At 45.0% G+C, this 27,894-nt stretch overlaps 1 protein-coding gene and 1 long non-coding RNA gene across 6 annotated transcripts in view; both read right to left on the bottom strand.

The window, feature by feature from the left end:
- LOC116870516 overlaps positions 1-8,481 on the bottom strand; it is a 29,392-nt gene extending 20,911 nt beyond the window's left edge. Inside the window, exon 1 of the long non-coding RNA XR_004383236.1 lies at positions 7,635-8,481. This is a non-coding gene — a long non-coding RNA (uncharacterized LOC116870516). The remainder of the gene's footprint in view (positions 1-7,634) is intronic.
- A 10-nt stretch (positions 8,482-8,491) lies between these two features.
- CUNH6orf89 (chromosome unknown C6orf89 homolog) overlaps positions 8,492-27,894 on the bottom strand; it is a 42,316-nt gene continuing 22,913 nt past the window's right edge. For all 5 annotated transcript variants that reach the window (XM_032862341.1, XM_032862346.1, XM_032862344.1 and 2 more), the window contains 5 exons: positions 16,203-16,357; positions 15,921-16,060; positions 14,520-14,649; positions 11,593-11,716; positions 8,492-8,721 (listed from right to left, as the gene is read on the bottom strand). In XM_032862341.1, coding sequence (XP_032718232.1) covers positions 8,627-8,721; positions 11,593-11,716; positions 14,520-14,649; positions 15,921-16,060; positions 16,203-16,357 — 644 coding nt within the window. In that variant the 3' untranslated portion in view covers positions 8,492-8,626. The remainder of the gene's footprint in view (positions 8,722-11,592; positions 11,717-14,519; positions 14,650-15,920; positions 16,061-16,202; positions 16,358-27,894) is intronic.

Here is a 27,894-nt window from a genome sequence, read left to right on the forward strand (position 1 = left end):
TCTGGAACACTGACACCACCAAAGGCTGGTGAGGGTGTGGTATAACAGGAACACTCATTCATTACTGGTGGGAATGCAAAATGCTACAGCCATTTTGGGAAAGTTTGGCAGTTTCCTATAAAACTAAACATTTCTCTTACCATATGATCCATTCTTCATGCTTCTTTGGGTATTTATCCGACAGAATTGAAAACTATGTCCATGAGAAGAGATGCACACAGATGTTTACAGCAGCTTTATTTACAATTGCCAAATCTTCAAAGCAACTAAGATGTCCTTCAGTAGGTGAATGGATAAATGAACCCTGGTACATCCAGACAATGGATAATCATTCAGCACTAAAAAAAGTGATCTACTGAGCCATGAAGACATGGAGGAAACTTAAATGCATTTTACTAAGTAAAAGGAACCAATTTGGAAAGGCTACATACCGTGTAAATCCAACTATCTGACATCCTGGAAAAGGCAAAACTATGGAGACAGCAAAAAGATCAGTGGTTGCCAGGGGTTAGCAGGGAAGGAGGGATGAATAGGAAGAGCCTAGAGGATTTTGAAATCCTCCGACAATGAAACTATTCTGTTTGATTCTATAGTGGTGAATACATGTAATTATACATTTGTCCAAACCCATAGAATGTATAACACCAAGAGAACCCTAGTGTAAACTGTGGACTTTGGGTGATAAAGATGTGTCAACATAGGTTCATCAATTCTAACAAATGTACCACTCTCACCAGCAGTGAGGGAGGCTGTGTTGGCGGGGTTGGGGTGGGGAGGAGCAGACAGAAGGTTTATAGGAACTCTTTCTGCTCAAATTTGCTGTGAACCTAAAAGTGCTCTAAAAAATAAAGTTTTGTGAGTAAAAAAAAAAAAAAGAAAAACCAGCCTAGATGTTTCTAGGAATCAGAGATGGTTCAGTAGAGGTGAGGCACAGTGAAGGAGCAGTGGAATGAGACTGGAGGGGATGGCCGGGACGGATCATGTGGGTAATGGAGTCATGGAGGAAAGCTGAGTGAGGAAGGGGGCACGTGCTTTAGCAGGGGCACTGTGGCAGCTCTGTGGATGGTGAATGGAGAGGGTGGGATGTGCATGGGAAACAAGCAACTACCGGCAGAGTCTAGGTAGGAGTGGAATAGCAAGGCTCTAAACCGAGACCGTGGCAGTGCGGCTGGATAGGCAACAAGGAGGCAGAACTCTCCAGACCTTGGTCCTGATCAGAAGCAGAGGCGGAGAGAAAACACAGGAGCCCTCTGAGGCTGCTACAGTCGTTCTGGACACAGGGAAGTAGAGGCGCTTCAGGAATGGAATGAGCTTGTGACACTCAGGTGACACTCAGGTGTACAAATTAGGACTCAGGCAGGAAGTGTGGGCTGCACACGTAGGTTGGAGAGGACTTGACCCTGGGTGGAGAGGACAACACGGAGTCGAGATCTTGCAGGGAGAGTATCTCTCCCAGGGAGAGTGAAGAGAGGAGAGTCCAAGGCAGGACCAGTAAGGGAGCCCAGCATTTTGGAGACTGGCAGAAGAAAAGGCTACAAAGGAGACAGAAGTGGAAAAGAGAAGGTTCAGGAAGGGAGTCTCAAAGAAGCCAAGGGAAGGAGATGTTTTCTCTGAGTCAGTGTCAAGTGCTAAAGAGAGAGAAGGGGACTGAAAACTAGTGACTTGGTCACCTTTCCACATGCAATTAAGCCGTCCCCACTTTTTTCTTGAAGTCGAGCTTTCAAGTAGGTAAATGAATAGCACTGTGGAATGTGACGATTTTTGAAACAATTTTAAAAGATTTGTCAGAGAGAGTGAACAAGAGAGAGCACAAGCAGGGAGAGCCACGTGCAGAGGGAGAAGCAGGTTCCTCACTGAGTAAGGAGCCTAATGTGGGACTCAATCCCTGGACCTTGGGATCATGACCTGAGTTGAAGGCAGATGCTTAACTGCCTGAGCCACTCAGCCACCCCGGAGTTTTGAATTTTTGAAGAACATATATTAGCTGCAGCAAAAAAGGATGAATATACATTTTGTAAAAGAACAAGTTTTTTTCTTTTTTAAAAGATTTTATTTGACAGAGAGAGACACAGCGAGAGAGGGAACACAAGCAGGGGGAGTGGGAGAGGGAGAAGCAGGCTTCCCGCTGAGCAGGGAGCCCCGATGTAGGACTAGACCCCAGGACTCTGGGATCATGACCCGAGCTGAAGGCAGACGCTTAAAGACTGAGCCACCCAGGTGCCCCCTAAAAACAAGTGTTTTTAAAACTAACTCCAAACTTCTTGACTTATAATCCAAATAATCATTGAGCAGGATGTGACTTAGCCTCAATAAGAGAACTGTGGAATAAATGATGGCATATCCACACCATTAAAAAGAAAGGATTAGAGCTATGCCAGCTGACTAAAGAGAACTCTGGGAGGTACTGAGGAAGGAAAGCAAGAAATAAAGTGTCTGTAATATGATTGGATTTTTGATAAAGCAATGACAAAAATCTTGATTTTAATGATGATTAGAGAGCATGGAGGAAACTGTGAAAAGACACACACGAAGGGGGCGAGCAATGTGGGGGAGAGGGAGAATGCTGCAACAAGCAATGCAGGAAAGTAAGGACATTAAGCAGCATGTAATGTAAGAAATTTTTTTTTAAGATTTATTTTAGAGAGGAAGAGAGAGAGAGCATGAGTGGGAGGGGCAGAGGGCGAGGGACAGAGGATGTCAAGCAGACTCTGCACTGAGCATGGAGCCTGACGTGGGGCTTGATCCCACAACCCAGGGGTCAGACCTGAGCCGAAGCCAAAAGTTGGACACTCAACTGACTGCGTCACCCAGGAGCCCCAAGAAATAGTCCTAGTCATGCATTTATATAAAGCTTGTATGTAGATAAAAAAGAAATCACACAAAAAATGTGAACACAACAAAATGACTTAACTCAAACCTGCACTGTAAGGTTAACTGAGTGCCAAGAGTGGCCCTAATCAGTGGCAGCTGGCTCCCTTGGGCCAGCAGGGGCCTGGCTGACCTCCCTCAAGAACCAAGGACATCCAGAGGGGAGGTGACACTGTGATGGCATCTGGATCATGTGCAGCTGGCTGGGGAGACAGAAAACGGCACCCAGGGTCTCATTTGATTTCTGGGCAAAGTTCAGGGATAGGAAGAAAAGAGAAATCTGGGAAAGTTGGAAGAGAATGTTAGAGAGGACCGGGGCCATCAGGGACAGGTGACCGGGAGGCCCCCGAAGACACCTTGGGGCTGCCTAATGAGTACGATGTGGCTAGATGTCTCCTGAGTTATGGGGAAAGAGAAACCTGGAAATTTAAGAATGACACCAAGTACAGGAAAGTTCTTATCAACCAACATACACACTTTTAATTGCAAAAGTAAGAGCTTTCATTACATAAAACTTTAATTTACATACATTCTTTACATGGCAGAAGTCTTTACAAGTTTGCAGTACATTAAGTTACTGTCAACATTCTGCACCAAACACATATTAGAACAGCACACATGCGCGGTTGGAACAGGTATCCATCTCCCTCTGCCTATCGGGACCTTCCCTGGTTCCCTGAAGATGCACAGCAGCTATCCCAAGACCTGTCCCTGGGCAGGGAAGAGGCTGAGCAGGAGTTTCTGGCTTAGCTCTGCCCTCCAGTCTGCTCCCCCAGCCTAGACACCTGTTATTGACCCTTCTGCAGGAGAGAGGAGATCACAGCTGGCACGTTTCTGAGGGGGGACACTATGACAAGAAGTTTGGGGGCAAAGTTGCTGGTCATGATCAGACTAGGGGTTCTTGGGAATGCCTTGTGTCTGTCTGAACCTGTCGTGAATTCTTGTGGGCAAGAGCTTGTTCCTGAAAGGGCCAAAAGTGTCCCGAGGGGCTAGAGTTTGGAGGCTGGGACACAGCTGATCTTTGAGTAAAGGTGGCTTCACAGGGTGACCTCCCCTACCCCACAAAGCTGTTGTGAGGAAATGTAAATAAAGTTTGGCACACCCTGATGGCCTGACTCCCCAGTTTCTGTCTGACTCTAGTCTGGCTTCCCTTCTCTGCTCAGGTATCTGCAGCTGGGGCTCACGCTTGGATCCACGCCGACTAAAAGACACACAAAATGGAGGGGGAATGGTTTCCAGCTCAGCCCGTCCCACCATGTCTGGACGGTTCCAGGCCTACACTAGGAGTTACATAACATTTCTTCTCTCCACTTTTCTGAAAAGCTCTGGACATTTCCCAGTCTCTGGAGAAAGGAAAATGACAGATGTACTTAGCTCTAATGCTTAAATTATGCAGGGCAGGGAAACCAGACACTAAGGGACTTGGATGAGAGACAAGCTGGCTGGATGGTTTCTCACCAAGGCCAGCACATAAAACCGTACTGTGTCCAAGGGTGGGCCAACTTGGGTGTGGTGCACAACAGGGAAGCACCTGTCCATCTTCTTGGAGACGCTTTTGTGGAAGAAGCTGCTTCTTCAGGAAGATATCGGGAGACTGGGGGTGGGGAGGCCGGGGAGACGCATGCTGATGGCGACACAGCGTTATTTCCAGAGCCTCCCATTTTTCATTCGCTACAGTGTTATCCCCATAAGCACTGGCCCCTTCCTAGCCTCCTGGTCCCAACACCTGTCAGCGCTGTGCACAACATGCGTAGCTCCAAACACAGAATCCCAATCTAAAATGCCACTTAAACCAATACTGCACTGTATGTTAACCGAAATTTAAAATTTAAAAAAGGGGGGAAATGCCATCTAAAGCACATTCTGCATTGCTTTCCTTTGACCAGTTTTAGTTAGGTATGGGTCACCACTTAAAGCTATTGAGTGTGAACTCGTGAACTTAGGAGAGTTTCTCCTCCATCACTAGGAGAGCTCAAAAGCCTAAAAGACCCTTCTGATCAAGAACTGATTCTCAAAAAGTCATGATCACTTGTCTCCATGCAACCAGAGAGCTCTGGCTCTCTCCCCTACAACTTGGCCGCCTCCTGCGGGCAAGGATTAGGTGAAAAATGAACATTTGCTTTGGGCTTTTGAATGTTCACTATGGAAGCCACTGGTTAAGGAACAAACTCTCATCCCAGACTATATTAAAATGAGTGAGGCCATCACCAGCAGCGAAGGAGACACAGTTTTTTAAAAAACGAACTGCTCCTACACAGAGGCCTATGCTGAGTTTGGGAAGAAGGGATGAGAAAACGGAGAGCTGAAAAACAAGTGAGGTAAACTCTAAAGGGAGCCACAACTGGAACTGGGCAAAGTCCCTCTTCTGGTCACACATCTGGAAACATGTGTGATGGGGAAAATGGCTGGACACAGTTGTGTTCCAGCCACGCTCACTCTAAAGAGTTTTCAAATGGGGAGGGAGAAAGTGAAAGGATTTTTATAAAAGTCATCTGGTTAGATCCTCTTCTGTTCCCTTTCTGTCTAAAACAATCTTGAAAACAAATCCTGAAGAGTTCCTGACTTGCTGACCCTACCCCGAGGTTCTCTTGACCCAGTGGGGACATGCCCCAGGTGACTAAACCCACAGCTAGGTTCTTGGGCACCAGGCTGTGCTGAGGCAGCGAAACTGAGCTGCAAAACCAACAACCTACTGACCAGCAGGTAACTGTTCTAAGCCCAGGTTTTCCAAAAAATGAGGCTTTAACACCTACTCGACAGGACTGAGTAACTAATCTTAAAGAAGACCACGGAGACTGAGGCCCTCTTAGAATGGGCTGGACAAACATTACCATTCTTATTCTTAGAAAACGAGCCTAAACCTGCCCATTTCTTTTTTTTTTTTTTAAGATTTTATTTATTTATTTGTATTTATTTGATATATATAGAGAGAGATCACAAGTAGCAGAGAGGGAGGGGGAAGCAGGCTCCCTGCTGAACAGAAAGTTCAATGTGGGGATCGATCCCAGGACCCCGAGACCATGACCTGAGCAGAAGGCAGAGGCTCAACCCACTAAGCCACCCAAGCGCCCCATAACCTACCCATTTATTAAAACTGTTTTGTTTCTCACCAAATACGTAGATTCTGTTTGTTAATTTTTAGGATTTTATTGTTAAGTAATCTCTTCACCCAACATGGGTCTCGAACTTATAACCCCTGAGATCAAGAGTGGCATGCTTCCCCGACTGAGCTAGCCAGGTGCCCCTAAATTCTATGCTCAAAACCATATTATTTTACTTCCTCCCTTCTCTAAAAAAATTGAGAGTCGGGAGAGGGTAAGTTCTGCCTCTTTTTATAAGCCTGAACAGGTATAATGTGTTACCAATATCGGACAAGTATACTTGGCCCCCACCCTTCCACCTCATCTTGATGACTCTCTTCTGCACACGGGGTCATGTGGAGGGACTTCTGCCACTTCCCCAAAAAGCCGAGAGCTAGGTGAGCAGCACCCTCACACAAGGCCTCGGGCTGCCAATTAGGCCATTCCTGAGGGAAGCCATTCCTATATTCTGCTTGTCAGAACTGCCTTGAGAAGAAGGCAAATTACTTCTACGTATCCAGTAATTAAGAGGGGAAAACTCTCTTCGGAAAATTCCTCCCTTAACAAAAATTGACCTTCAACTCTGAACAGGATAGATTTTAAGTTTAGAGTAAGAAATGCACAAAAATCTCTGCTTCTTTGTTGCCACACCATTTTTTTGGTTGAACTGTAGACAGCTCAGGGGCTTAGGGGACTTTCCAGGAGAGACCTCAGAACAGCAACACATACAAGGGTTTCTCAGTTTTCAAAGTTTTGAGCTGAAGCGGATATTTTATGAACATTGAAGGTATGAAGGGCAGGAGTGAAATGCAGAAGGAACACAGGGTAATTCATAAAGACAAAACAGAAATCTCAGTCACCAAAAGTTTCTTTTTCTTCTAGGAAACCCTCTCTTTTGTTAACCCAAAGGGCCCAAATGAAGAAAACTCTGAAGAACTTGTTTACATATAATTCTCCATGCGCAGCAGGGTAAGGACACTGCAAAGGCCGTAAAAGCTTGCGCAAAGCTGGCCTCAAGATGATCCCTCTGAAATAAAACCTCTTAAATCATAACTGCTTAGCAGCATGACTTTTATATCTACAAAAAATTTTGTTTTGCCTGTATTAACCCACACAAGGCACAGACTTGTTTAAGGAAAAATTCCCTCAGGTACCATTTATCCTAATTTCACTCAAGTCCATAGAGGCCAATTAGTTCCGCCCTGAGCTCTTGTGAACCATTCTTGTCCTTTACAGACCCACAAACAAGCCTTTCAGTGCCTTGCTGATCCCCAACGCTGCTCAGGAGATGTGCTAAGAGAGAGCCCAGGAATAAGGTCCAAGGCCACCTCCAAGGATGCAGAGGAAGGACCCTGCAAGGAGTCACACCCCCTTCTCTCGCCACTGTCTGCCTCTGGTCCACTCTGCCATGGACCCTGTACTCATCTGATTCCTGCAATTCAGAACCAAGGGCCACAGTCAGGCTTTTTTCTTCAGCTTGGCGACAGCGTGACTAGAGGCCAGGTATCAAAATAGCAGCATCAATAACGGAATAAAGAGGGGAAAAAAGAGGAAGAAAAGTATGCCCTTATTTACATCATTTGACTAATACATATTAAAAGCACTTGGAGAAAACAATGAGCATAGGGAATCACCCAACTGAAAGAACATAGCTTTATATTTTTACAAACGATAAAAATACCTCACCTTGTTTCCCAGGAGAAAGAAATCATTTCAAGACAGAGGATCCCAGAGTTGCACACCCAGCTGGCAAACACGTTGGGTCTGGAGTTCCTTCCCCAACCATATTACAACATCAGCTTGACACATCTGTAAAACATCTTCCCTGCAGAAAGCTGGACCCTAAAGATCAAACCCGGGGAGGCACCCTCTCCCCAGGCCAGGACTCTAACTCATCCCCTCTGAAGACACTTGGTAAACCAACCCAGCTGACAGAAGCTGTGCCGCCTCAGCAGTCTAGGGCTCTGGACCTGCCAGCGAGGGAGGACGGGGAGTCCAGCTTCTGCAAGCCAAGCGAGAAGGGGTGGGGGTGGGGGTAGGCCTAAGAACTTGATCAAATGGAGGCAAGTATTACCTTAGGAATTACCATTTCAATTATAATCACATTCCAACTTGGCATCACTGAGACTCCAAGAGTCATGGACACTGGGAAAGCGGTGCTTTTCTTGAGTGCAATGAGATTACTTAATCCTGTTTCACGGGTTCTAGATTCTGTGCTGCTGGGGAAACTGCAATGACTTCTTTAATCAGCCATGGCTTTCAACAGAAGTACAGGGTGGTGTGGCCAGGAAGACAGGACAAGCAGGACCACCTGGTGAGGGACGGCTCTGAAGTATGGACCTGCTGGCTGCCCTCTCTGTGGCCAGGGAGCCAGCAGAAGGGATCATGCCATGCGAGTAAGGGAAGGCACCAATCCTGTTTCCTGCTTGAGGGGCAGCCTCGAGGCTGTGGTTCCAAAAGGTGTGGAAAATGGAAGAGCCCAATCCCTCACAGGTAGGTACTGGCAAAGTCCTGGCCAAGCAACTAGGCTGGAAGAGTCCAGCATATGGCTGGCTCATACACGCATGCACAGGGCAGGTAACTAAGTGACCTTGGAAAATGGTTTCATCGTTTTTATTTCTCCCCTTTCAATCTGATCTTCAGTTCTTGAAGTTGTTCCTCTGTACAGCTCTTGTTTCCTACAGTTCTGAGAGGGTGGTTCCATCACAGATGACCAAAGGCTGGACCCCTCTGGCTATCACGTAGACCTTCCAGTGGGTGGCACCGGCATAGCCTTATAGAGAAAGAGCAACAGGACAGCAGGTAAATGTCAGGGACCAGGCACACCTGTGGGCAGGAGCAAGGCAGGTCTGCCTCGAGTAACACCCCCAGTGCTCGGGCCTCTGTGCAAACTGACATCTGGCAGGAGTCACTATGAACCAAAGTGCCTCCTCGCCAACACTTGCTGGGGGAACGAGGACTCAATTCAACAAGTTTAAAAGGGCAGGATGTTCCAGATGAGGTTGGAGCTGGGCATCAATTCTAAGGCCCATGTCATCTTTATCAGCAAGAAGACAGGATGAATTCCGAGGGGGAGCAAGACCCCCCAGTCCAATTCTCCTCCTGTGATCTCTAACACTGTCTCATGATAGAACATCCAGATTAGCTCAAACCAGCATGTCCTAAATCATGTTCTGCAAACAGCATCAGCCTGAAAGATAGTCCAAGGGAAATGGTTCCATAGTCAAGTCAGTCTGAGAAACACTAGGTTCCACCAAGGCTTCTGGAGCCTTTGGCACACTAACGTGTACTATGTAATGATAAGACAGGCGGTTCCCAAAATTAAAGGACCCAAGAGCCCTATTTGCCAAGAGCCTTTCTAAAGGGATCGTGCTCCCACCCCCAGGTCATGAGTGATCTGAAGAACTCTTCAGGAAACAATGACGTGAGCTGTAAACTTAAAAGCTTTAAAAACTTGAACACTTCAATAATCTCCTGAAGGAAAAGTCTCTAGAGTATGATGTACCTTACCTATCTTTAAACTGAGAGCACTGAACAGAATTTAACTTCTACTTGGTGACTCAAGAAAGGTCACCATGGGCAGTGACTCCTCTATCACAGCACATGTGTGGGCTCACCAGTGTCAGCCTCTGAGGCCTGACCCCTACCATCGTTCTTGAAAATGCTTCTCAGCACAGGTTTTCTGGTGACATGTATCCCTGTCCCCTTCCCCTCAGCCTTCAGAGGACAATGCTTATTTTGTCGAAAACAGAAAACCAGTGCGATTCTTAAGGGTCCCAAAGGTGCTGGAGATGCCCCCATCCTACAAGCAGCACTGAATTATTCCCCTTTGCTGTCAGGTTCTGCTTTCCTGTCCTTGTCTTTATTTATGTATTTTTATAAAGACTTTACTTATTGAGAGAGAGAGACCGCACACAAGCAGGGGGAGGGGCAGAGGGAGAGGGAGAAGCAGACTCTCTGCTGAGCAGGGAGCCTGATGTAGGACTCAACCCAGGACCCTGGGATCATGACCTGAGCCAAAGGCAGAAGCTTAACCGACTGAGCCACCCAGGAGGCCCTCTTGTCCTCGTCTTTAACTGTGGCAGCTGCAGCCATGGCTTCTGTTTCTGCCACCACTCCAGAAGCCCGCTGTCTTCCCCAACCCCCACCACCCTGTTCTTCTCCCAGACCTGCCCTCTTCCTTTGGTTCTAGTCAAGCCCCCGTCCCTTCCCCACGTTGCTGTCCTGTGGCTGGCCTTTCATGGACACTGCTACCCATAGGCCTCCTTTCCTTCCGGTCAGCAAACCGGCCAGTCAGAGCATGGCAGGTGATGACGCTCTGGGTCTGAGGCTTTTCTGCACTACTCCCACCAGCCTTTGACGCTCACAGCTTCTTTGGTCACTGCCTGTCCCCCATTTACTCCCCTTAATTCTGTAATTGGCATTCTAGATGTCTGTGGGCTCCAGCAACCTAAACTTTGGATAACTGAGGTATTTCTGTAGTTGTCTGGACTGTCAGACTTCTGTAGAACAGAAGACAGAAGCTTTTTCAAACATCACTACACACTCAACCCCAAATGCCATACAGACTTGTGCAATAGTCCTGCCTCACGGAAGGGTCACCTCCACTACAGGAAAATAGCTTCAGAACAATTTCTACACAAAAATCCTCTTTTTTGCAGTAATTCCCAAAGGCCAGGCCAGCTGTGCTCCATTATCAGTTAATGCTTAATTTGCGCATTATTTTCATTTCTAAACTAAAACAAGTTATGTAACGTGGATTAAAGCTTGTCATAGTTTGCAGTCTAAACCCTACTTCCAAATGAGGGGAAGTAGGGACCGGGGTCTTCTGTGGAGGTAAAATGAAAAGGAATCATTTGGGAAAACCAGCCTGGGCTCTGTCATGGGTGCTAAGCTTCCCCTAGGCTTCATGAGGTAGGAGGAACAGAGAGGGCAATTGTGACACTTGGTATTTGCTTCTGCCAAGAAAACTCTACCGTCAAACTGATTGCTATGGACAGCAATTGATTCAGACCTGTTTTCTTGGAATAGATTTTTAGAAAATAATGCACAGAACAGGCCACAGTTGGGAAATCATGGAGCCAAGGGTGAGTCATGACTGTGAAGGGGGGGCCTGGCTGTGGGAGCCACAGGGAAGGTAATACTCCCCTATGAGGCTGTTGCCCTTGCACACTGCTTGTGTTGTTTTATGAGCAAAACAGGCACAGAAAGGGTTTCCTCGAATTTAGAATTGTATCTCCCCCTGGCCTGACTCTGTTGCAGAAGACACGTTAAGCTCAATGCTTTGCTTAGCTGATGGGAACCTGGGATGGTAACCTCTCCTTTCTGGGTCTCAAGCTCCTCATCTGAAAAATAAAGGATTGTTCTCAGTATTTTCTATAATGCCTTCTAACTGGAAACTTCTAAGATCGACAGACACATCATGCATTCTATATGTATATACAAGGAGGCATTTCTCTGTGCTACCTTTCTTCCTTAGCCTAGTGTTCTACCTAAAGCATAAATATTGACTCTGCCCATAAAAGAAGGCTATTTTTGACTCTAGCTAATTGAAACTTTGTGTCAATTCTCAAAATAGTTCTTGAGTTAAGAACTACAAAGATCCTGTGACTGACCTTGCCCCACCCGGGGCGGGGGCACCTACCAATATCCCCCGGCTCTAGGGGCATCGCTACCGACTGGCAGTGTCTTCGGCACTGGGCGGGAGGAATGAACTGCAACATGGCCTCACCACTGCCAACGATGAACAGGTCATGCATTCTATACATCTGGAGGGAAGAAAAAAAAAAACACGGGAGAAGGAAAAGGAAACAAAATAAAAACCAGTGACATGGGAGATTAACATACAAATATATATACATATATATATATATATATATATATATATATATATGGCTCTGACTTTTCTAGCAGCCTGAGCAAAAAGCAAAAGAGAACCAATGACACAATTCACAATTATGTCCAAAGGATTAAAACAAAGTAATTTCTCCTAAACCTGGCGTCTCCTGGTATTGAGACCAGGGACTCAGCGTCCCTATCTCCAGATACTGAGATCTCTTCTGCGGGTTCTGCTAAAGAGACATCCTTAGCACCAGCCGCAATGCAGATCTAGCATGAGCTTCATAATTCACGGCTATTTCTAGCCACAGCTCCAAAGCAGGTAGATGGCAAATCATCTACATATGATTTAATAAGTCTAGGAGAGGCCAACACATACTGGTCAAAGTACACAACCTTCTGAGGGTCTGGCTGGATCCAGACTTTTCAGAGAAAGAGATGGCCTGCCTTTCCTTTGTGCAATGTTCCATGGAATAGTACTTCTTACTGCCAGGGTCTGGAAGAGAACTGAGCAGCAAGAAGTTCAAGTTTACACTCTTGGGCAAGATCTGGGTGAGCAGATAGATCACACTACTGATGAAAAACTAATGGCAGTAAGAATGGCCTTAGATTTCAGACCCTCAGAAGGCAGCCAGGCTCCGCGCCCCCACAGGAACAATTCACTTGGGAGGGCAGACTACTGCCACCAACAGGCTGTGGGCCAGGTCTGGCTGTGAACCCTGGTGTTGATGTGGGCAAGGAGTAGAGACAAAGGGAGAAGTCAGGCTGGTCTTGCTCAGGCTTTTCTTCCTACCTAGATGGTGAGAGAAAACCCCTAGGGCCTCCTTTCCCTATCCCCTCCAGGAAAAGGCTTTCTGTGCCCACAGAAAACAAGGATCTGAAGTCCGACTCTCCAGGCCACATCCCTGTTTTCTCTTCAGCACTGGGCCCCTCCAGAGGTCTGGTTTGGGCCCTATCTTCTCCTGTCCCCAGCCCTGGTCTCTCTGTTGTGCCCACAGGCCCTGGCCAGAATGCTGTTTCCATGGCAACACCAGAGCCATTCAATTGCCAGTGTCGTGACAGGAGGAGGACTAAGGAGGATGAGTGGCTTACGACTCACTGGCAGAGGCCCAGACACCTGCAGTCTTGAAGAAATCCCAGGACACCAAAACCCAGTGGATGTAGCTCTTTTTCATATAGGCCTGAGAGGGGGCAGGACCATGTGCCTCTACCCTCAGGATGGGAAGAAACAGACAACGGGATGGAGCGGGCCAGGCCCCAGGTGACACTGTGGACTGGGTGAAGTGGGCCTGGAAGCCAGGCTCTCACCTCTTTCCTCCAGTACCTCTTCCAATCGGATCTCCACTGCCCAATTTCTATTCCAAGACTGCCTCCACAGACATATGACTTTACCGGGCTCCAGGGCCCAGGGATGTGGACAACAGGGTGGAGTAATGAGGCTGTAGAGAAAGGAAAGCCTGGGCCAGGGCGGGGAGCAGATGCTCTAAGAAACCAGACTCTCAGGATTTCTGCCTCTTTGGACCACTCCCCTTCCCAAAACATGCTTGTGAACCACACGATGACTCTGATAGGCATCTGAGTAACTTAGTATTTACCTTTTGGCTGGGATCCTCTGTGTTCTTGTTAAGCAGACTGGTGAAATTAACTTCAGATTCAAGTGGGAAAACCAAGATAAAGATAAAAGCTCTCGCCCAGAATTATATCATAACTATGAAGATGAAATCACACCAGGGCCCTGAGTTCTAGCCGGGGACAGCAGAATAATCTTCTTTAAAATCCGAGGCAAGAGCCCGGCACCTCCACCCTAATGCTGGCAGACAGAAGTTCTTACTTCTAGACAAAATGATTGTTTTTATAGGCTTTGAAATTCCTTTACCACGATTCAGCAAATTTGGAGCCAAACAATAGTACTGGGAGGTTGAAAACATAACCCAGAGTTGATAGGGGTCACAGCTTGGGAAATTTCATCCTATTAATTCTTCCAAACCAATCTAAACTCAAAAACCTTCCTCAGGAATGAGATTCAACAAAAGAGCAATTCAGAGAAAAGTAAACAGACACAACACAAAACAGCTGGCCCCAGAGAGGTAATGTGGGCTCTGGGTACTTGGCCATGGACTGAGTAATAAGTGTTGCTACCCAAACTGGTCTGCCTGCCTTGGGCACATCTGGCAACCCTTTCATCCCTAAACTTCTCAAGCTTTTTGCTTTTCGGGTTCTCCACCTGAAGATTCTCATTTGTTTATTTCTGGGGAAAGCTAACCTGGGAATGGGGGGTGGGTGGGTAGAGCCTTCCCATTAACTTGCTGTGTCCTTGGGCAAATCACTCACTGTCTCTGGGGCTCAGTGGCCCCATCCACAAAATGAGTAAGTTGAGCTGCTTACAGCTTTGCTGCTGTCTACTTTGAGGTAGGGAAGTCAAACTAACTGCATGCTTGGGTCCCTTTAAATTTCAGGATTTTATTTCCTAATGTAGAAAAGTAGATTGACCTCAGGTGTCAAGGGCAGGAAACAGATTTGTGAGGTAAGGAGACTTTCTGTAAGCATGTCTTTGTGGAAGGGTGGGCCACTGCAGGTCTCCTTGGTAGCAACAGACGGAGAGAACTTTAGATTATGTGGGTGTCCCTTCAATTCACCCTCTGAGTTGACATGCAGGGAAGCAAGGAATTATGACATCAGCCCACGTGCCAAAAGAGGAAAACTCTAGACCCAAGTCCTCTCAAAGTGTCCTACCTTACTACCCATGATAGGTTCTGGTTGAAGAAGGAAGCACTTTTTTAAGGAGGCATCTTTTGGAAATGGCAGGTAGGTGAAAACAGGAAAAAGCTCACGTAAAATGCGTGCTCTGTTTAGAGGTCTTCTCCTGTAAAAGTTTGAAAGAGACAAAAGTAATTCAGCTGGGCAAGCCAGCCTCTATCTCCATGACTAACAGAGAGCTAAGCAAGGGTGGGAAAACTGTGGGCGGTAGGTAAACAGGGAAAAGTATCAGGACAATATCTTAAGTATTAGGTTCATGAAGAAGAGTCATGCCAAATCAATTAATTGTGACATGCACTCGTACACACGTAACTCCACAGCCGCAATTTGTACACGTGGGTGGGGTGTTTATGAAGTCCAGCTAAAACAACATATAGAGGAAGAAAAGAAACAGTCCATTCATTCTATCTTGGAAAAGAGACTGAAGTAACTAACAGCAGGCCAGGCGGGAGAACAGAAGGGAGGAGGAGGAGGCAAAAATCACGAACTTTCTTCTAAGGTGGTATGGCATGCAGTGGGAAGCTGACTAGTTAAACCAGAGTATTCAATCAGGCAAATAAATGGCAAATTTTTAAAAAGACCAAAGCACTGAGAAATTATCTAACAAAAAGACCAAAAAAAAAAAAAAAGCAATTTTAATTCTCTTCTGGAATGGTTCTAGATGGAAACTGGCTTTCCTTCTTTTTTACTAGAGAGCAACCCTCACCCCAAGAAATGGACCATGTTTTCTTTTTTTAGATTTTACTTTTTTTTTTTTTTTTAGGAAGCATGAGTGTGAGCAGGGGGAGGGGCAGAGGGAGAGAAGACGACTCCCTGATGAGCACGGAGCCTGATGGGAGGCTCAGTCTCAAGACCCAGAAATCATGACCTGAGCTGGTATCAAGAGTTGGACGCTTAACTGACATACCAAGTGCCCTGACCATGTCTTCTACAGGACAAAGGAAGGAAGAGGGAGACAGATCTGGGTTTCGAGCCTGGCTGGGTGACCTTAAGCAAGGTTCTTAACCTCTCTGATTCCCACGTTTCTGATCTGAAAAATGACCACGATAGTGCCTACTTCCAGAGCTATTATGAGCATCACCAGTGAGCACGAGACGCTAAGCACTAAGGCACACAGCGTGGCACAAACAAGTGCCAGGAAATGAAGTCGGCCTTCTGTTCTTCATGCTTTCTCTCTAGCCCTCACACTCAGGAAGCAGTCTACATAAACACAAACACTAAACATGTCTTCAGAAATAAATCCGGATGCTTTCATCTGACTTGAAGAGTGCTTGCCCAGTGCGAGGCTAGGGAGGGTCTGGGTAGCCAGTACTGCTTGGACATCTGCTCTGCCCCCTTCCTACCGCATGCAGGCCAAGTGCCCTTTCCCACACTCACCATGGATAAGGAAATGGGAACCATCGGTCGGGAAAGCAGCGCCACCACTTGGTGAAAAACCCTTCGCTGAAGCCTTCAGTGACCTCAGGGTACTGGCACAGAAAATGCTGAAGCTCCTTGGACAACAAGAGCTGTCCGGTCTGGGCAAGGCAGAAAACAAAAGCGTGACAAAAAAAACCAAAACAAAACATGGGATTCCTTCTCAGGTATGTCACAGAGCTTGATGCTTGCTAGCCATTAAATAAATAGCCTAGCAGTGGGAGAATCAGACTTCTTGCTCACCTTGATCACCAGAGGATGGAGTCTCTCAAATTTCTTCGGGGTATCTTCCAGGAGCATTACCTTGAGGGGTAATTTCTGGGCACAGCCAGTGCAGTTGGCAGGGATGGGGTCCGACTCATTCTGCTCACAGCTGTTTGTCCACCAAGGGTCTAAGTCTGTGCGAGGAAGGGATACGGAGAAGGCAGATACAGAAAGAACACAGCAGGTAAATCCTCAGCCTCAGCAACAAAAGGAAAAAGCAAAGATGTAATGATTTTTAAAAGCTAAGAATGACCTCTGAGAAGGTACATATGGAATAAGTAGCCTCTGGGGAGGGAATAGAGGGCACAGAGGATAGGGGTGGGCAGGAGAGGAATGTTCCTCTCTATATTCTTCTACACTTCATGGAAAATATTTTTTAATATGTACATGTATCTCCTAAGTCAAATCAACAACATCAACCATTTGGAGAAGATATTCAGTGATGTGGGGCTAGAGATAGAGCTCTCCCATTTTCTAACCAGTGACCCAAACGTCTGAAAGTCTATAGCACTTGGGAAGGCAGGAAGGGTGGTCCCACCATCAGTGATGAGCCCCACTGCATGTCTTCTCCAAGTGGAGGTCAGGATGACCCTGGGAAAGAAGAGTGAGAAAAGAAGGCAGAGAGAAGCGATGGAGAGGAAATAGGACTTCTCATGGGCCCATCTCTGGTACAACGTAAATTGTATGTGCCCATTAAAACAGTTCTCTGTGGGGCACCTGGATGCACAGCTGGTTAAGTGTGGGACTCTTGGTTTCAGCTCAGATCATGATCTGGGCGTTGTGGGATCAGGCCGAGACAGGCTCTGTGCTCAGCGGGGAGTCTGTCTCTCTCACTCTGCTCCTGCTCCCAGCACCCCTCCACAGGTTCTTTCTCAAATAAATCTTAAAAAAAAAAAAAAAAAAGACAGTACTCTGTCCCAGCTCAGACCCCTTTCTCTGGCTGGTCCTCTGCTGAAAGGTTGGCTCCCTCTTTCTATGCAGCTCTTCTCAGTTTCCTTCTGTTCCTTCCCTCTGGCACTATTCTGCTTCTAATGTTATTGCATTATTTCTTGTTTGCTTTCTGTTCCACTCTGGGTTTCATCTGTTTCTCTGAGATATGTGCTTATGATAAACTCTAATTTGGATCCAAAATTTTCACCGATGGTTTCGGATTCAAACCCAATGGAAACCAAATCAGGAGAAAGTCCAGAACAAAAGACAAACAGACAGCCAAATGTGGCTGAAATGAAGTCAATTCTCTGAACCAATGAACACACTTGGAAAGTGACTCCTAATCACAAATCATTTGCTGCAGTCGACAGCAAGTGCTTTTTCCCTGTTTTCTGAAGGCAACAGTAGTGGGGTGGAGGAAATCCCCACCAGGGAAGGACTACGTTTGTTCTCAGCTTGTTTCCCGAGTGCCCTCCAAACCCCCTCCATCTCTTGCAGAGAGAATCTGTGTTTCCTTGAGGCGGCTGGCACCTCCCCTCCTCATGTGCCTCAGTCGTGGACAGACTAGACTGCCAGCTAGGGGATCCTCTGCTGCATCCTTATCCTGCCAGGAGCCTCCAGGCACAGCCAGGAACCTTCCTATGGCACCTGTTTCAGGGGGCACACTGAGGCTACAAAGTTAGACTTTTTTTTTTAAGATTTTATTTATTTATTTGACAGACAGAGATCACAGGTAGGCAGAGAGGCAGGCAGAGAGAGAGGAAGGGAAGCAGGTTCCCTGCTGAGCAGAGAGCCCGATGCGGGCCTTGATCCCAGTACCCCGAGATCATGACCTGAGCAGAAGGCAGAAGCTTTAACCCACTGAGCCACCCAGGTGCCCCTAGATTTTTTTTCTTCTGGGATATTTTCTTTCTTTTTTTATTTTGAGAGAGAGAGGAGGAGAGAGAGAGAGAGATCATGAGTGGGGGACACAGGCAGAGGGAGAGGGAGAAGGCTCCATGCCCCAGCACAGATTCCAATGTGGGGCTTGATCTCATGACCCTGAGACCATGGCCTGAGCCAAAATTGAGAGTCGGACACCTAGCCAACTGAGCCACCCAGGTGCCCCTCTTCTGGAATATTTTCAAATGTTCCTAATTATAGGTCAAATACGATGAATTCTTACCCAAATACAAGCACTTTGGGTAACAGACATACAATGAGCCATAAGTAATCATAATATGTTACATAGCATTTCAGTTTCCAAAGTCCTTGTGAGGGAGTTCTAAGGAAGGAAGAGAAAGGACATCGACGTGTTAAATGCTAGGCCCCATGCTGGTCATGTTCGCATGCTCTATCTTTCCTTTTTACCATAAAATTATTGAGGAAGTGCTGCTCTTCTCCCTTTACAGATGAGCAAGCAGAGAGTGAAGGGTGACAGCAGTGACCAAGGCACCAGAGTGTGGTGGGAAGACCACAGACCGTGTGGTGGCAGAAAGGAAAAGTAGCATGGCTATGATGAGGGCCTCCAGGGAGTGAAGTACTTCTGACTCTGACCAAAACAAGGAACCAGCAAAGGCCTTTGGGTAGGGGTTTCCAATGCTTTAGGAAGGTTATTCTGGGTTGTGACTAGAGGGTCTGAAGAGAGGCTGGGAAGAGGAACATTGGATTGTACTTTGTTTTTGTCCTTTTTTTGGGGGGGGGGGCGGAGGTTGTACTGTGACGAGAGGTGACATATAATAAGAGGTAAACTGAGGCAGTGACAGCACAATCTACAGACCTAAAGAATGCTGTGCATTGAGATTGCGCGAGCACGCCTTGCCTAAGGGGCCTGGGTGCGGGAGACACTGGGGACCTGCAGATTCACCATGACATGTTCTTACAGGCATGAATCCTATTCCAACTGAATCAGTTAATTATGGCAATTTCTCCAGGAGATAAGAGTCAAGTACCCAGAGAAAGGGGCATCTTCTCTTCACGCACACAAACGTGCTTTAAGGCTAGGGGCTAGCAGTGAGCAGTTCTGAACCTAAGGGCACAGAGAGATCATTTTAACTGTGATTTACTGAATTTCAGTTTTATTTGGAGCTTTAGACACTCCTGGGATTTCCAGGTAGAGGTGCCCTGAAAAAGAGGCAGAGGAAGAAAACCCCGGGAAGGAAAAATTGGGAAAGAAAAAGAGAGACTAGAGTACTACGAAGAGGACTGAATAAAGTGGCAGGATGTAAGGTAAACACACCTAGACACATGAACATCAATTACCTCTTCCTCTCACTGCAAAACTGAAATGGAAGAAGGCCTCATTCATAACTAGCAGTAAGTTTCACAAAAAAGGTAAACTGTAGTATTTGACTGGAGGACATAAAATAAGACCTGAATAAATAAACATATCATACCGTGATCCAGGATGGCAGACTAAATATTAAAAAGAGGCGAAGTCTACCCAAAGATCAGAACTTGGATAGTCTCCCATCAGAGTTCTTACTGGTGAAGGTGAGGTGGGGTGGGGTGGGGTGAGGCTGTGACAATCCCATTCTGAAGTTCATCTAGAAGAGTAAATGTGTGAGAACAGCAACAGGCAGTAATCCATCCCCTCCCCAGATTAACTCTGGAAAGAATTTCAGGGCCAGAGGCGTCCTTGGTAATACAAATGACCTACAAAGTTTGGTCGCTGCTTCAGATCTACGGAGGATGGCCCCCAAGGCCCAGATACCATTAGAGAGTACAGTAAGAGCCTATGTGACGGACCCTGGGCAGATGGTGGACCTGAGGATCCTCACCCCTGACCGCTCATGGGTCACCAGACAGCTCAAGCCTCTCTCCACATGGGGCATGAAGAGGGGCAGGACTGGAGGGAAGTGGCATTATTTTGCTTTCTCTTTGTAGATAAAACATTAACAAAAAACCAGCTTTACTGAGATATAATTACTAGACCATAAAATTCATTCATTTAAAGTGTACAATTCAGGGACGCCTGGGTGGTTCAGTCAAGGTTAAGCAGTCGACTCTTGATTTCGGCTCAGGTAATGATCTCAGGGTCCTGGGACTGAGTCTGGAGGTGGGCTCCATGCTCAGCGGGGAATGTGCTTGAGATTCTCCCTCTCCCTCTGCCCCTCCCTCACGCTCCCACTCTCTCAAATCAATAGATCTTTTTAAAAAAAACTTTATAATTCAGTAGCTTTTGTATATTCAGAGTTGTAATAACTATCGCCATTATCTAATTTTAAAACATTTTCATCACCCTAACAAGAAACCCTATACCTATTAGCAGACACTTTTCCCATTCTAACCCCTCTCCTGCCAGCCCTAAGCAACCACTATTCTTTCAGTCTCCCTGGATTTCCTATTCTAGTATTTCAAATAAATGGAATTGTGCAATATACGGTCATTTGTGTCTGGCTTCTTTAATTTAGCCTAGTGTTTTCAAGGTTTATTCATGCTACAGTCTGTGTCAGTTGCCCTTTCCCTTCTATTGCCAAGTAATATTCTGTTACATGGATATACTACATTTTGTTTATTCTTTCATATGTTGCTGGACAGTTCTACTTTGGGGCTGTTACGGACAATGCTCCTATGAATACTTGCGTACAAGTTTTTGTGTGGACATGTGTTTTCAATTCTTTTGTGTACATACCTAAGAGCAGAATGACTAGGTCATTTGGTAACTCTGTGTTTCATTTTCTGAGGAACAGCTAAACTGTTTTCCAAAGCAGCTGCACTACTTTATGTTCCTGTCATCTGCATATCTTTCTTAGAGAAATGTCTATTCAGATCTTTTGCCCATTTTTTTAAAGACTATTTATTTGAGCGAGAGAGAGAGAGTGTGTGTGTGGCGGGGAGCAGGGGAGCCGGGTTGGGCAGAGGGAGGGAGAAACAGACTCCCTGATGAGCAGGGAGACTAAAACAGGGCTCGACCCCCCCCAGGACCCTGAGATCATGACCTGAGCTGAAGGCAGATGCTCAACCAACTGAGCCCCCCAGGTGCCCCTCTTTTGTCTTTCTATTATTGAACTTAAAGAACATGATTTTTTTTTAACATAAATTCTTGAAAAAATAATAACAAGGATCTTGCTCTTGTAGATATAAGAACATAGTAGCATTCTATAAAGTGACTGTAATTAAAAGAGTACAATCAATCCTTGCTATTTACAGATTCTGATCTGTGAATCTGCCTACTCCCTGAAATTTATTTGTAACCCCAATCAATTCTTGTGGTGCTTTCGCAGTCATCCCCAGCCATGCAGAGTGGCAAATCCTAGCTGAGGTGCAAGAAGGTGACACTTGGCCGTTTTGTTTCACCTCTCACACTGTAAATGAGTGTCCTTTTTGCTATTTGGTGCTACATTTTTTTACACTTTTATTGATGATTTTGCTGTTTAGAATGGCTCCCAAGGAGGTTATGCACTGTGGGGACAGTGGTATATGGGAACTCTCTGTACTTTCTGCTTAATTTTGCTGTGAACACAAACCCAAAACTGCTCAAGTAGTTAATTTTAAAAAAAGGTTCCAAGCGTTAGTGCTAAAGTTCTAGCATTCTTAAGTGCAAGCAGGCTGTGATGTGCCTTACAGAGAAAATATACGTGTTAGATAAGCTTTGTTTAGGCATGAGTTATAGCGTTATTGAATGTGAATTCAATGTTAATGAATCAACAATATATGTATTAAATGAGGTATCTTTAAACAAAAACATACATAAAACAAAGCCAAGTATTCATCAATTGATGAAAATGTGGCCAGAGACTCTCAGGAGTACAACTCTGATTTCCCTTAAGGACAATGGATCAATATTCACTAATTCACTATTTGTAGGGACTTTATAGAACATAACCATAGCAAATAATGAGAACTGTGTTCTTATAAACAGACAAAAAATGTAATGAAACCAAGTAAGAATGTAGCAACAAATCCAGTATACACACCCACATACACACAATGAGAATATTTAATTTATGATAAAGGTCAGTTTTAATTCAGTGAAGAAAGGATGGATATACAATAAATGATGTTGGGACAAGTAGCCACCTATTTGGAAGAAAATAAAGTTTGATCTCTACCTTTCACTATACACTGAAATAAATTCTAGATAAGGACTTAAATGGATAAAACAAAACTTTAAAAATAATTAGAGGAAAATATGATTTTTATAATTTTGGGAGAAAATAAAGGCTTCCTAAGCAAGACACAGACCAAGATGCCATGAAGAAAACATGGACAGATTCAACCAATACTTGCATATTAGCAATGAACATCTCTAATGTATAATGAACTTCTATTTATTAGAAAATGTTAAACAGGCAAAGACTAAAAACAAGTAATTCACAGAAAAAATAAATAAAACGGCCTATAAAGCATATGAAAAGGTATCCAATTCTAGTAATAATCAAAGAAATGTAACTTAAAATAAGACATCATTCTTTGGTTTTTCTAACTGGCAAAACAATGACAATATCACTGTACATATGCAGCTCATAAAAGTATACACTGATACAAGTTTATGAAGAAAATCTGGGTAGTATTTATTAAAATTCAAAATGTGCATGCCCTTTTGACCCAGCTGTTTGAAGTCTAAGAATCTCTTACAGAAATAATAGTACATGTATACAAAGATATGTATATATGGAAGTCCCCAGTGCATTTTTTTAATAATAGTAAAAAAAAAAAAAAAGATAAAAAAAACTCTGTAGAAACTTAAATAATGGAATATTCACAGAATGGAGTAATATAAAATCTGGGAAAGTATATATACTCAGTTGAATAGGAAGGCCCCCTGGCCCCAATTTAAGTCCTTCTGGAAAGTCAGAATGTGACCACAATTGGAAATAGGGTCTTTGCAGATGTAACTAATTAAGATGAAGTCATACTGTAGTAAGGCGGGCCTTAAATCTACTCCAACTGTTATCCCTAATAAGATGAGAGGACCACACAAAGACACACAGAGGAAAAATGGCCAAGTAAAGGTGGGTGTAGAGACGGGGGAAATGTTACCACAGCTAGAGAGCACTACGGATCGTTGGCAACCATCAAAAGCTGGAAGAGGCAAACAAGAACCTTCCCTGGAGGGAGGAGAGCCTTACGAACATCTTGATTTTGTACTTCAAGCGTACAGAACTGGAAGAGGATGAATTTCTATTGTATTAAGGCACCCAACTTATGGTACTAGTCAGTCTCCTGGGTGTGTACCAAAATATACTTATATATGTTAAGTGTACCTATCTGTATAGCCACAGAAAAATTCACAAGTATGTATATCAAATAATTACCAGTGGTTGGGTGGGAGGAGGAGTTAGAAGGATTGAGAGAAGTTTCTTTATTAAAACTGTATTTTTTAAAATAAAGATTTTTATTTATTTATTTGACAGAGATCACAAGTAGGCAGAGAGGCAGGCAGAGAAAGAGAGGAAGCAGGCTCCCCGCTGAGCAGAGAGCCTGACGAGGGGCTCAATCCCAGGACCGTGGGATCATGACCTGAGCTGAAGGCAGAGGCTTTAACCCACTGAGCCACCCAGGCGCCCCTAAAACTGCATTTCTAAAAATAAAAATCTTATACCCCTTTATTGTCTTTGTATGTGTCTTATATATTTTCCAAATAAATAAAAATAAATAAAAATGCTGCTGGAGACCATGAAAACTTAAGCTGAGAGTATCAACTACGAAATGTAGAGTTCGGTCCTCTTAGAAGGCAGGCCTCTGGAGTGGTACCTGACAGGAGCAGAGACACTGGCCAGGCTGGTGGCCAGCAAAGAAAGAAGGGAAACGATGAGGAAAAATGGATCATTGGAATGGGGTAGCTTATGCCATCCATCTGGATTAGGGGAGCCAAACTTCAAGAGGGAGAGCTACTTTTGATATCTCTACAGCCTTGAGATCACCAAAGGTGGATAAAGAATGTGCTTATATTTTGGTGGGAAGGGACTAATGAATGGCCAGGTAGTAAATTGTCTGGGTGTATGTGGGGGTGCACGGCTGGGGCTCCTTCCTCCCCTTCCTATAAAATCCCCAACTACAAAAGGAGAAGTACCTAGACTCCCCACTTGGCCTCCATCTACCTGAAAAGGCTTCATCTGATGTGTTCTCTATACAACTGGCTGGAACCATCATACCACAAAGTAAGCAAAATCGTACCCTGGAAAATAGCCAACAGCACAGAGCAGACCACCCTATGCCATTCCAGTACACAGCTCTTCTTCAGTCCCCTTACATGCTGCATCTCACCTCTCTCCAGTCCTCTCTTCTATCCCCTCCCTGCAGCACCAGATAAACCACTGTGGAATTTGGATAGTCACTTCCTAACTTTTTTAATGTCTAAGGTTTCCTTACTCCAAATAACCTCCCTATCCTAGCTAATTGTTTAAAGATTTTATTTTTTATTTGAGAGACAGAGAATGTGAGAGAGATATCGCAAACAGGGGGTGTGGTAGAGGGAGAAGGTGACTCCCTGCTCAGCAGGACTCAATCCCGGGACCGTGGGATCATGACTTCAGCCGAAGGCAGACTCTTAACTGAGCCACCCAGGTGCTGTATACTAGCTATTTTATATTTTAAAAAGGTATGACAGAAGTACTACACACACACAAATACGCACACAGAGGAATATCACTCAGTCATAAAAAAAGATCGAGATCTTGCCATTTGTAACAACACAGATAGAGGGTACATTATGCCAGGTGAAGTAAGTCAGGCAAAGATGAATACTATAAGATTTCACTTACATGTGGAATTGAAAAAATAAAAAGGCAGCAACAGACCCATAAATGCAAACAAACTGATGGTTGCCGCGAGAAAAGAGGGTGAGGGAGGATAGGCAAAATGGGTGAAGGGGACTGGGAGACACAGGCTTCCAGTTATGGAATGAATGAGTCACTGGGGGGAAAGGCACAGCTTAGGGAATGTAGTCAATGGTACTTTAACAGTGCTGTATGGTGCGAGATGGTAGCTACCCTTGTGGTGAGTACAGCATGACATAGGGACTTGTCTCCTTGTTGTGCTGTACACCTGAAACTAATGTAATATTGTGTGTCAACTAGACTTCAGTTTAAAAACATGGTCTCTAACTGTGAGACTTTTAGAACAGTCAATCCCTGGGCGCAACATCTCCTCATCTTTGAAATGGACATAAAGGGGCGCCTGGGTGGCTCAGTAGGTTAAGCCTCTGCCTTTGGCTCAGGTCATGATCTTAGGGTCCTGGGCGAGCCCCGCATCAGGCTCTCTGCTCAGCAGGGAGCCTGCTCCACCCCACCACCTGCTGCTCTGTCTACTTGTGATCTCTGTGTCAAATAAATAAATAAAATCTTAAAAAGAAATGGACATAGAAACGGTAACCACTCTGTGATTGCTGTGATGACTGAGAAAATACACGGCCCAGAGCTTGATACAGAAAGTGCTTCACACAGTTGCTATTATCACCTCAAATTTATTTGCAAATAAGAGGATGGGACATTCCCTGAGGTCTGAGAATTTCATCTTTGGACACTGGTTTAGACTCTGATTAGGTCCTTAGTTCTAAGTCCATGAATGATCTACTATTCTCAAAACTCCTTGATGTTACTGGATCTACTTCAACTTCCCTTGGAAGTTCATGAAGACATGAAGTTCCAATTATGCAGTACAGATCCAGAGAGACACTTTCTCATTGTATATGGGAACTATCCCAGGCCTCCTCAGTAAAAATGGGTGTCATAATTAAAAATTATAGATGCCTAGGGGCACCTGGCTGGCTCAACTCAGGAAAGCGTGCGACTCTTGATTTCAGGGTTGCAGGTCTGAACCCCATGTTGGATGTAGAGATTACTTAAAAATAAAATCTTTAAAAAAATTACAGATGTCCCAAGTAAACAAAGTAATTGGACCTAACATGCAGGAGGCCTGGCTTGGCTGAGGGCAGAGACAGCGGGCACTAAGTGTGGTGTGATGGAAAGAATGCTACACTAGAGTTAAGAAACAAAGGTTCAAGTGCCAGTTTGGTATTTTTAGCTGGGTAAGCAAGTTACTTCACCTCTCTTGTCCTTCATTTCCTCTTTATAAAATGGGGCTATGCACTAGATCAACGCTAAAGTTCTGTTTTAGCTCTAAGACTCCGTGATTCCATGGAAGGGTGAAAGCCAAGAGGATGGCTGGTAAGATCATCCCATAAATGCAAACAAACTGATGGTTGCCACGAGAATATAAAGATATGAGGCTGGAGAGGAAATAAGAACTAAGACTGAGATTGTGAAAGAAAACTATGGGTTAGTAAAATAAAGGATTCAAACAGTAAGTGAAATATTACCCATAAGGGTGCAGACCAGGAAGATGAGCGGGGCTGAATACCTAGGAAAAGACTAGATTAGGAAAATTCTAAAGCACCAAGAGCTTGGCTTATCTTTGGATCTGCAGTACCAGATGCAAAACCTTGTTCCGGGCACTAGGGAGCTGAGAGGAAGCATCTGGTGAACTAAGAGAGAGTACAGAACTCCAAAATCAAACTTTTCTTTTTCCCCCCAAATCAAACTTAAAGCTAGATTCTTCAGGTACACTGTATAGCTACACACAACTCCCAGCACAAGGTAAGAGCTTAGACTCTGAGAATAGGATTGCCTGGGTTCGAATCATGGTTCAGTGACTTACTGGTCGTGGGACCTTGAGCAAGTGACCTAATGTCACTGTACCTCAGTGTCTCCATCTTTAAAATGTGCATAAAACCAGAACTTCCCTCACAAGAAAATTATAAAGATTAAATGAGGCAATATATGGAAAACCCTTGAACAGGGCCTGGCATCCGTTAAGTACTAAGGAAGTGTCAGCTTATTTATTTTCTGCTGCAGAGTGGGAGGTTGATGTGAGTCACTGGAGAGTCACCTCGCTCCTTCCCATCAAGAGGATTCAGGAGCAGGGTTTTTGATCCAAGGCTGGAACCTAGAAAAAGAATTCCACTTCGTTGCCTTTTGTTTCCTGGGTGGAGTCAAGAGGAAAATGTACCAGAGGTCAGGAGGAAACCTAGCACCATTGGTAGTGCTGCCTGGGGCATATCAGCACTGCTCCCACCATTGCCCTCAGTCATTCCCAAGGTGCCACTGCAAGGAGTGTCAGGGGACTGGGGGGTGGGGGAGACAGATGACAAGTTAGGCAGACAGGGGATCCCCAATATGCCAGCAGGCTTTCCTTCAGGGAGCCGAATCTGCCCTGCCAGTCTCTCATTTACTTCAAAGGTATCACTAAGTAATCCTGAATAAAAGGCAGTTGTTTTTTGGTACCATGACATTAGGAATGATACCTTGTATTCCTTTTCTAGCCCTCTTAGAGGCCCAGCAGTTCCTATTTCTTGTGCCTAATTCTCCCCAATATGTTTCTATTTACCTCTTACAATATTATGCATTCTTAAGTTTCCTTCCAAATGCTATGCAAAATGCTGTTCATTCTACATGGCCACCGCTTCCCAGAATGATCACACACAGGAAAATATGGTGCATCAATGTCCACATTTACAAGTAAAAGGAGCACTTTAATAGAATCAACAACATTAGAGAGCTAAAACCCCACCCTGCCAATGCTCTCTCTTTACAACTGAGCTCCAAGGACTCATTTTATTTCCATCTGCAAGGCAAATATTCATTTGGAGTGGACCCAATAGTTAGGCTTGTGGATGAGACACTAAGGTTTCTTGAATTACTAGACTCTGACTTAGAGAATAAGCAATCGTGGTCCAACGACTCTCACTTCTTAATTCAATAGCCTATGGAAATTTCTCTTACAGGAAAGGGAGAAAGAAAGAAACTGCCATCAATTT

The sequence above is a fragment of the Lontra canadensis genome, unplaced genomic scaffold (genome assembly GCF_010015895.1).
Source record: "Lontra canadensis isolate GAN:19392208 unplaced genomic scaffold, GSC_riverotter_1.0 scaffold23, whole genome shotgun sequence".
In the NCBI taxonomy this organism is placed as follows: domain Eukaryota; kingdom Metazoa; phylum Chordata; class Mammalia; order Carnivora; family Mustelidae; genus Lontra; species Lontra canadensis.